Here is a 9,343-nt window from a genome sequence, read left to right as displayed (position 1 = left end):
GCTTTTATTGCCTTTTAGGTTTATTCAAATGCACAGACTAAAATTATGTATCATAGTTTGGTGGCTGGGAAGTGTAATGCAAATTTACAAGGGCTGAAACACTTTGTAAAAGCACAACACTTACCAAGGCCAAAACTAATTTTCAAAATCAGAAACACAAGTGTTGAGAGTGAAACACTGTCAAGACGGAACATTTTCACCAGTCCATAAACAAAATTTTGGAAATTTAGCACATGCGTTTACTTTTAAAATTCCATCTTGCATTGCACTCTCCAGCCACCATAATAGTCAGTCGGTCAACATCATGATGGTCTTACTAAGGTTATGCTTTTATATGAAACGACTAGAGTCAAAACAAAAGTTAATTTTCAGCACACGTTTGTTGTGCCTCTCAGACTATAGTAAATCATCGGGTTGGACGTATTACAGTAAACGTTTGTTCCGCTGTAACTCAAGACAACAAACTATTTTTGACATCTATCTTAAAACTAAAAATGTAGTCCTGGGTGATCCACTTACGGTGGCCCTGAAGGACAAAACAAATTTACAAAAGATGAGACACTTTTACAAAGTTGGAGACAATTTTACATTTTGGAAAACATTTTTACATTTTATAAAACAAAATTACATCAGCAAAACACTTTTACCAAGGTCAAACCAAATTTACATTTAAGAAAACAAATTTACAAAAGATGAAACACTTTTACAAAGTTGGAGACAGATTTACAAACGACGGAACACTTCTATCGTTAAGTCTGACTCCGTTTAGCCTGAGACTATATGGTCTGGGGTTGTTTCATCTGAATTCCGACACATGATGAAAGTTTTCTGGAGACATGATGCTTTTTCATCTGAGGTCTGACACCTCTGAGACCCAAGGATGTCCTAATATGTAAAACATGTCGCTCTGTTTGGTTTCTCTCCATCAAAACAAACTTAATGACCCCTCACTCGATCACTTCCGGTATTTGGTACATTCCCTTTCCGTAAAAATGAAATGTTAATTTGTTTTAGAAATGGTAAAAGTGTTTCATCTTTTGTAAATTTGTAAGAGAGGAGCTTACAGAGATATTGAGACTTTTAAATTTAAACTAAAAGCATATTTATTCAGCCTGGCTTTTATGTAGGGTTTCAAAAAAAATATATGTAGATTTTTTAATATTTTTTATTACTTACTTTTTACTGTAATATTGATTTAAATGCTGCTTTATTATTTTAGTAATTCTAACTGTTATCTTATTCTATTTTTATTTATCTATTCATTAATTTATTTATCTTATTTATCTACTCAGTTTTTATTGATATTTTTAGCCTTAGTTTTATCCTTACCCTTTTAAAAACGATTTTAACTATTTGTAGTCTTAATTTTGATGCTTTAACTTATTTTGATAACACATATTTTATTGTTGGTGTGCATTAGTCTCAATTTTAGTCTCTAATTTAGTCTCTATTTTATTACATTTTATTATATTCTTATTTTTATCTTTATTATTACTGTTTTTATTATTATCATTATTATTATTATTATTATTTTCCCCTAATATGTCTTGCCATTGTTTTACTCCCGCTTCTTTCTTGTTTTTCAATCGCTGTAAAGCACTTTGGGTTGCATTTGATTTGTATGAAATGTGCTATATAAATAAAGCTTGATTGATTGATTGATTGATTAAATTTGTTATGGCCTTGGTAAATGTGTTTTGCTGATATAGCTTTGTTTTATAAAATGTAAAACAAAAATTCCAAAATGTAAATTTGTCTCCAACTTTGTAAAAGTGTTTCATCTTTTGTCGAGTTGTTTTGTCCTTCAGGGCCACCGTATCCCATGCACTAGGTGGTGCCCTTGGAAATTACAAGGGTCCCAGATTTGCAGTCCTGAATCTGCAGCCTCCAGGTCCGCAAACATGCTACCATGATGCTCCCCGGTATATCCGCTCGGTGGTGCTGCAGCAGTTTGCTGAGGGTCAATCACAAACACAGAAGAAGAGGAACCTAAAGTTCGCCCCCATGGCGTCTGAGATGTCTTCCTCCTCCATGTATTAATAAACAACCAACATTACTTTTATCTGTACACTGTAAGTTATTGACCTCGTTATAACCAGATGTGGAGATTGGACACAGTTCGCCATAAAGATGGTCGACATGTCAACAGCTTGGACGAGCTGCGAATAAAGAGGCGAGAGCACGAGAAAGGTAGATGTGTTAGTTTGTCAGTGTTTGGATGAATAACTTTTACTCACTGTAGAAGTTTAGAGCCTTTTATATTAAAAAAAGATGAGAACGATACAAGACAGATGTGTTGGAGACAATGTGGCTCAACAGAGGCAAATCATTATTCTGGGACTGTCCTAAACTGAGTTTATATTGGATATATTTTATATCCACAAGACACTAGGCAAGGTGTTCAAGACTCAAGTACCCCATGACCATTGAGGCTCTGTACTTGGGTCAAGGAGTGATACAAAGCTGTTCTAAGTGCTTATAGCAGCCAGTAAAAAAATCAATCACCAGAAGGTGGCTTGAACCAGCAGCACCAACAGTGGATGACTGGTTTGGAATAATTTTGGAAATATTTAAAATGGAGAAGTTGACTTACTCTCTGAGGATCCAAAAGGACAAATTTGGAATAAGTAGATTCAATTTATAACCCCAGTGCGAGCAGATTTTTGTATGACTCCACCAACAAGGTATTAACCCTCCCCCTCCTTAGATAATAAAACATAAAGGTAAGTTCCCCTAGTTCTTATTTAAATTGTTATATATCTGATGGTTTGTGCAAAGGATGTATGCAGGAAAATGAATGTGGTGAGGATTAATGTATATGTATGTGTTTAAATGTTAAGAGTATAAATGGATGCATTCACCTGGAAGATGGAGGATATAACCATTTCAGGACTGAGTGGCTATCTGGACACACTATTTCTCTCTATGCATACGCATATAAAAGACTGGAAAAGGATGAATACAGTTATAGAAGTGTTGGAAATTTTGTATTGTTACCCTTTCCAAATAAAAATACAATTAAAAAAACCTAAAAAAAAGATGAGATCAAGCATTATGTCCTCCTGTAATAGCTTGAATTTGTCTTATCATAGCCATTGAGAGAACACAACACTTGTATATCTTCATTTGTTAGAGCTGAGACGGGCACGCAGAGATAATCAGCTTGTGAGCAAGAGACTCCTGCTGTATGAAGATGAGGACCTGTCAGAGATCCCCATGGAAAGTGACTTGGGAGAGCAGGTAAGACAGACATTATGGTAGCAATACATGACATTTTGATAGCTGCCATAAAACGTTCAACCAAATATTCCCCTGTTCTCTCAGGACGTGGTCAGTTTGGTCCACAAACTTCAACACAGCGGGCCAGAGAGAGAGGTTCACCTGAAGGCCTTGAGTAAAGCTCTCCGGGACCCCTCAGCCCAGCTAACTTTCATCAAGTATGGTGGTAACCTTTGTCACTAGATCATTTAAGCTTTAATAATGTCACTGCCATTATTCTAAGGTTTCTTAAATCTGTCTCCCTTGTAGGCAGGAGAACAGCATGCATCTTCTGGTTGGTTTCCTCACTGGCTCCAATGCCACATGCCGTCTGCAGGCTGTCCGCTGTCTTCATGAGTTGTCTCATTCGCCCCACACAAACATAGCACCAGCATGTCTGCCTGCCACCCCTTACCTGCTCACCTACCTGTCTGGCCAGAGCACCAAGTTCACTGTGAGTACATGTGTTTGTAATCCGTAATTCATCTGTTAAACCAAAACAGTGTCACCTTAATTTTGAATTTAATACTGAAACCAGAAACTGGATAAACGTTTTGAACCAAAATCCAATCCAATCCAATTTGTCCAATTGTTATACCTTTTCTCATTTTTCCATTTCGGCTGGATATCTAAAAGGGTCAGAGAAGATTGGTTTTGGTTTCACCGTTTATAACCAGAGACAAAAAAACAAAGAACATGAAAATCAAGCCTAGAGTTTTGATTTTGCACGTCCTTTTTTCATTCCTCATTTAGGACAGGCAGTTTGGGTGGAGGGAAAAATCAGATGCTTCACTTTGCAGTCATGAACGTATGCTGGCATGAAAAAGCGTAGACCTTAAATACAAGATGATCCCACTTCTTATTTCACATTCTTATTTCTTTTTCAGACCAATATGACTTCTATTTATTAGCATTTTCCAAACAGACATTTAGGCCTATGATATATAAATATAATTTCTGTGCCTGCAGAATTTCACAATCCTCTTAGTTTTTTATTCTTTTATTCTTAGCTTGACATTTGAACACCCTTTTACCGTTTTACTGTTCAAATTGAGGAGGGGAAAAGGAACACGCAAAATCAAAACTTATAGCTTTAATTTCCTATTTTTCATCAGAAAAACAAAGAGACCACATGACTTAGTTTTTTGTTTGTTTCTGATTTAAAGTGTTCTTTTCTTTTCAGTACTCAATCCAAAATGGAAAAGGGAGAAATGGAATAATGAAAGATGAAAAACGGGACCACTCTGATTGGATTTTTGATTAGATTCAAACTCTGGTTTCAGGATGTAAACATAATTAAAGTTATTTTGTTTGAGGATCACAAATTAATTTCAGATTGTCTGATGATATGGGCTTACTGCTCTACAGGGGACATAGAGACAGAGATGCACTTCCTCCTCCACTGTAGCAAGTTCTCTTTACAAAGAGATTCCCACTACAGGGAAATTACTAAAATGGTAACAAACTTCCCAACATTAACCCCAGAAGAGAAACTGTCAGTTCTCCTGGGGGAAGGGTCAGCAGCTCCTCTGGCTGCTAAATATGTGTCTGCCTGTCACAGCCTGAGGGACGCACCATCCCATAATATTTGATTTTAGGCGAAGGTTTTATGAGCATACCACATCAAGTGAGGACATTGAGATATGCTGTATGAGTGACACCATTGTTCATTAATGTGTATAAAATATGTAATGTATATAATATGTAATGAATATAATGTAATGCAGGAATCTTATGTGCTTTGGCAAAGAATTGAACATTTAATTGAATTGAAATTGATACCCTAACCATTAACACTGAGTGTTTTGACTCTCTGTATTTTTATGTGCACACAGGAGCTGTGTCTCTACACGCTGGGTAACTTGTGCCCAGAAAGTGATGTTGTAAAAGAGAAACTCCTTGCTCAGGGAATCATACCAGCTTTGGCCAACTGCATAGAGGTAAACTAACAGTTTCATGATAAAATCTAAAATCCCACATGTTCCTGAACTGAAGCCACCCTGTGTTAATAATGCTAATGTGTCACACTTAATATTTATCCACATTTCCAGAGCCAGAGACATAATCTGGCAGTGGTGGAAGCTGCAGGCTTTGCTCTCTCTCAGCTTCTCCAGGACAAAGATGCAGCAGGGAAAATAACCCCGTAATGTCAAATCACTTTATCTCTCTATTTTTACACTGCTCCTCTTTATGGAAATATTTTATAAACACATCCTTTCTTTTTGTCTGCAGAATGATCCTGGCATCCAGCTTACCTTCAGCTCTATTATCAGTCCTAACTCCTGACCCAAACTTTGGCCTGGCACCTGCCATCGAGTGTGCATGGTGTCTGCACTACCTCACATGCAGGTGAGAGCTGAAGGGGATCCTAAATGGGTGTTATCACTGTGGTATATACATTTAGCTGTCATTGTGTATTTCACTCATGGTTATAATGATGATCTCTCTCTCTCTCATTCTGTAGCATGGAGGATAGCAGAGTGCTGTGGTCTCATGCAGCCCTGTCAAAGTGCAGTTCCCTGTTAATGTCAGTGGGTGGTGCTGTGTCTGAAGGAAACAAAGAAGACAGAATAGAGCTGGTGAGGATTTTTTTTTCCTCACAATTTCACAATCATTGTTGCCATGAAATAAAAACAATAGGTCATGATACTTTCCATTCTGCTAACAAGTGTACTTTAAAGTGTTCAGATTAAAAATTGATAGCATGAAATGAAAATGTCTTTTCAGTGACCTGAAACAGTCTTGCGACAAATGGAAGATAAGCCCTGAGAGTGAAAATTCAAAGCTTTTATTTATGTGTTTGTTGATGTTGTCAAAATTATATCATCATTGCAGTTTTTTGGCATTCTTTGTTGATGCATTAGAGGCTTTAACATGTCAGACTTTTGAATCAGATCTCAAATAGCATCACATTTACCGGCCATGTTCAATCAATCAATCAGACTTTATTTATAAAGCGCTTTTCATACAATCTAACTTGGACACAATACATATAAATGCCTTTACTTTTCTTATGGTACGTATGTTCACCTTGCTGTTTGTTCATTGTAGAAGCAGAACATCCAATTACTACTGCTTTTAAACAGCTGCTGTGTCATCATCACTTGCATTTTATTCTTGAGCTGAAGAATAAAAAGTGACCACCATTGTTCTCTGATCGTCAGTGTTCTTCCTCCCCAGCTCATCTGTCCTCTGCTGAGGTGTGTGGGAAATCTCTCCTCTTGCTCTGTGGAAGACCTGGACTCTCAAGTGGGTGATGCTCGCATCGTGGTGACTTTGTGCACGCTCCTTCAAGCTTTCATGCAGACTCAGCCAGCCTTGGCCAGAGAGAGCGCCTGGGTCCTCAACAACCTCACAGGTTTGAACAGCCCATAGTTAACACACCTGATTTTGGTGTTTGGGTTATGTAAGCAGAGATTCCTCCTCTGCATGTGTTTTGGTTGATTGCCAGAGGAACTGTTGATACAAGCAGAAATATGAATGTTTCTTCTCTCGAGGTAATGTTGGTCAGTAGTAATAGTTTGAACTCGTTTGCCATAGGGGTGTAAAAAAGGAACATTTCTTCTTTTATTGTTTGTAACAAAAAGCACATTTTTGTTTTTGTACTGTTTCTGAAAGCTTGAGCTTGTTGTGGGCACATGTAATTGAAAAGGTGTTTTTTCTTTTGTAGTAGATTTCATTCTGATGTATTTTCAATCTCTTGCTACAGCTCACTCCGATGCTTTCTGCTCCTCTCTGCTGACTCTAAACCTGATCCCCGGACTGATTCAGCTCCTCCCTTTCTCTCAGGGCATAAATACCATGGTTAGTGAACGCCAACGCCAAACTGAAACTATTGCTTACATAAAATATCTGCCTCTGGTGATCAAATCAATCCTGCTGCTCTGTTGTTTCCTGTGAAACTCAGATCCTGAGGATTCTAGCTAACATTGCCCACAAGAAGCAGGAGTTCTGTGTCCAGCTGGCCCATCTTGGATTGCTGACTGCACTGTGTGCCACACTAAAGATGGCTGACAAAGCCATAGTGACCCTGAGTATGGATGTCCTGTTCCTGCTGGTAGTAAGTGGTCCACAGGTAAGAGGGAGACACCTTTGGAATAATAATGATGATGTAATGATTACTACCTTTAACTAGACTTGAGTAGTTGTGACAGTGTTTGTCTGGTTTATTCTTTGTCCACAGGTGGCACAGGAGTTTGTGAGGCAAGACGGACTTTCACTGTTGGAAGCTCTTCAGTACAACAGTGAAGAGAAAATTAGACAAAGAGCAATGTATCTTCTGGAGAACCACCTATCGTCATCCTAATGTTCTAGCATTGATCAAACATGAGTTTAGTTTTGATGATCAGCACATGGGCTTTTTAATGACAAATGTAACATATTTGACTGTGGGACCTTCTTTACTCTGTGTTATGTAATAAAGTCTGCATTAATTTAAATCTCAGGAAATTATTCTGACAAAATTCTGCTTAGCTCCTCAGAACTTTTTATGATTGAAGAGAATACACTTGTGTTTACAGCTGAAAGTAGAGTATTGACCTGTTAAGACCAGCTGCATTATTAATTGCTGAGCAAAATAATCGACATATTGTCACAGCCGATTAAAATAATATGTAGTCATTTAGCTTTGAAAACAAGATTGTAGACTAAACATCTTAGAACTGTACATTTACAGTATCTCACAAAAGTGAGTACACCCCTCACATTTCTTCTAAAGATGATGCACAAGAAAGTCCGCAAACAGTTTGCTAAAGACAGCAGACTAAGGACATGGATTACTGGAACCATGTCTTGTGGTCTGATGAGTCCAAGACAAACTTATTTGGCTCAGATGGTGTCAAGTGTGTGTGGTGGCAACCAAGTGAGGAGTGCAAAGACAAGTGTGTGTTGCCTACAGTCAAGCATGGTGGTGGGAGTGTCTTGGTCTGGGTCTGCATGAGTGCTGCCGGCACTGGGGAGCTACAGTTCATTGAGGGAACCGTGAATGCCAACATGTACTGTGACATGCTGAAGCAGAGCATGATCCCTTCCCTTCAAAAACTGGGCCACAGGGCAGTATTCCAACATGATAACAACCAAACACACCTCCAAGACGGCCCCTGCCTTGCTAAAGAAGCTGAGGGTAAAGGTGATGGAGTGGCCAAGCATGTTTCCAGACCTAAACCCTATTGAGCATCTGTGGGGCATCCTAAAACAGAAGGTGGAGGAGCGCAAGGTCTGTAACATCCACCACCTCCTTGATGTAATCATGGAGGAGTGGAAGAGGACTCCAGTGGCAACCTGTGAAGCTCTGGTGAACTCCATGCCCATGAGGGTTAAGGCAGTGCTGGAAAATAATGTTGGCCACAGAAAATATTGACACTTTGGGCCCAATTTGGACATTTTCACTTAGGGGTGTACTCACTTTTGTTGCCGGTGGTTTAGACATTAATGGCTGTGTGTTGAATTAGTTTGAGGGTACAGTAAGTTTACACTATTATGGAAAGCCGTTTGAGCATTTATTCCATATCCTTGATATCAAGCGTCAGTTCCCTGCACTAGTGAGGTCTTTTACAGCACTAGTTAACTAGTTGAATGTTGAAACCCTCACTAGTTAACTAGTCGACAGCAAAAACTCCTACATGTTGACTAGTTAAGGCCAAAATCTTTACTTTACTAGTTAGATGGATTTTAACATTACTAGTTAACTAGTAAGGGTTTCAACATTCAACTAGTTAACTAGTGCTGTAAAAGACCTCACTAGTGCAGGGAACTGACGCTTGATATCAAGGATATGGAATAAATGCTCAAACGGCTTTCCATACACTGTTAAACAACCTGTACACTGACTGCTTTACATTGTATCGAAGTGTCATTTCTTCAGTGTTGTCCCATGAAACAATATAATTAAATATGTGTAGGATTGTGAGGGGTGTATTTACTTTTGTGAGATACTGTATGTAGCTATTTCTCCCTCCTAAAAATCCACCTTTACATATTTAATACGCTGTGGATGGAAGAGTCTTGGACTTTTTACTCGAGGAACAGAAGTCATATCTCATTATAGAAATGTTCTGCTTGAAGTAGAAGCCATGCTTTTGAAACA

At 38.4% G+C, this 9,343-nt stretch overlaps 1 protein-coding gene across 1 annotated transcript; it reads left to right on the top strand.

Moving 5' to 3' along the window:
- Positions 1 to 1,936: 1,936 nt before the first annotated feature.
- tmco6 (transmembrane and coiled-coil domains 6) lies at positions 1,937 to 7,697 on the top strand. The gene is made up of 12 exons (XM_034689340.1): positions 1,937 to 2,190; positions 3,134 to 3,240; positions 3,325 to 3,437; positions 3,529 to 3,712; positions 5,094 to 5,198; positions 5,310 to 5,401; positions 5,491 to 5,607; positions 5,723 to 5,837; positions 6,439 to 6,616; positions 6,968 to 7,062; positions 7,166 to 7,333; positions 7,442 to 7,697. The coding sequence occupies exons 1-12, from the start codon at positions 2,100 to 2,102 to the stop codon at positions 7,562 to 7,564; spliced, it is 1,488 nt and encodes a 495-aa protein (XP_034545231.1). The 5' UTR covers positions 1,937 to 2,099; the 3' UTR covers positions 7,565 to 7,697.
- The last annotated feature ends 1,646 nt before the right edge of the window (positions 7,698 to 9,343 follow it).

The sequence above is a fragment of the Notolabrus celidotus genome, chromosome 8 (genome assembly GCF_009762535.1).
Source record: "Notolabrus celidotus isolate fNotCel1 chromosome 8, fNotCel1.pri, whole genome shotgun sequence".
Lineage (NCBI taxonomy): Eukaryota > Metazoa > Chordata > Actinopteri > Labriformes > Labridae > Notolabrus > Notolabrus celidotus.
This window is presented reverse-complemented; position numbering and strand designations above follow the sequence as displayed.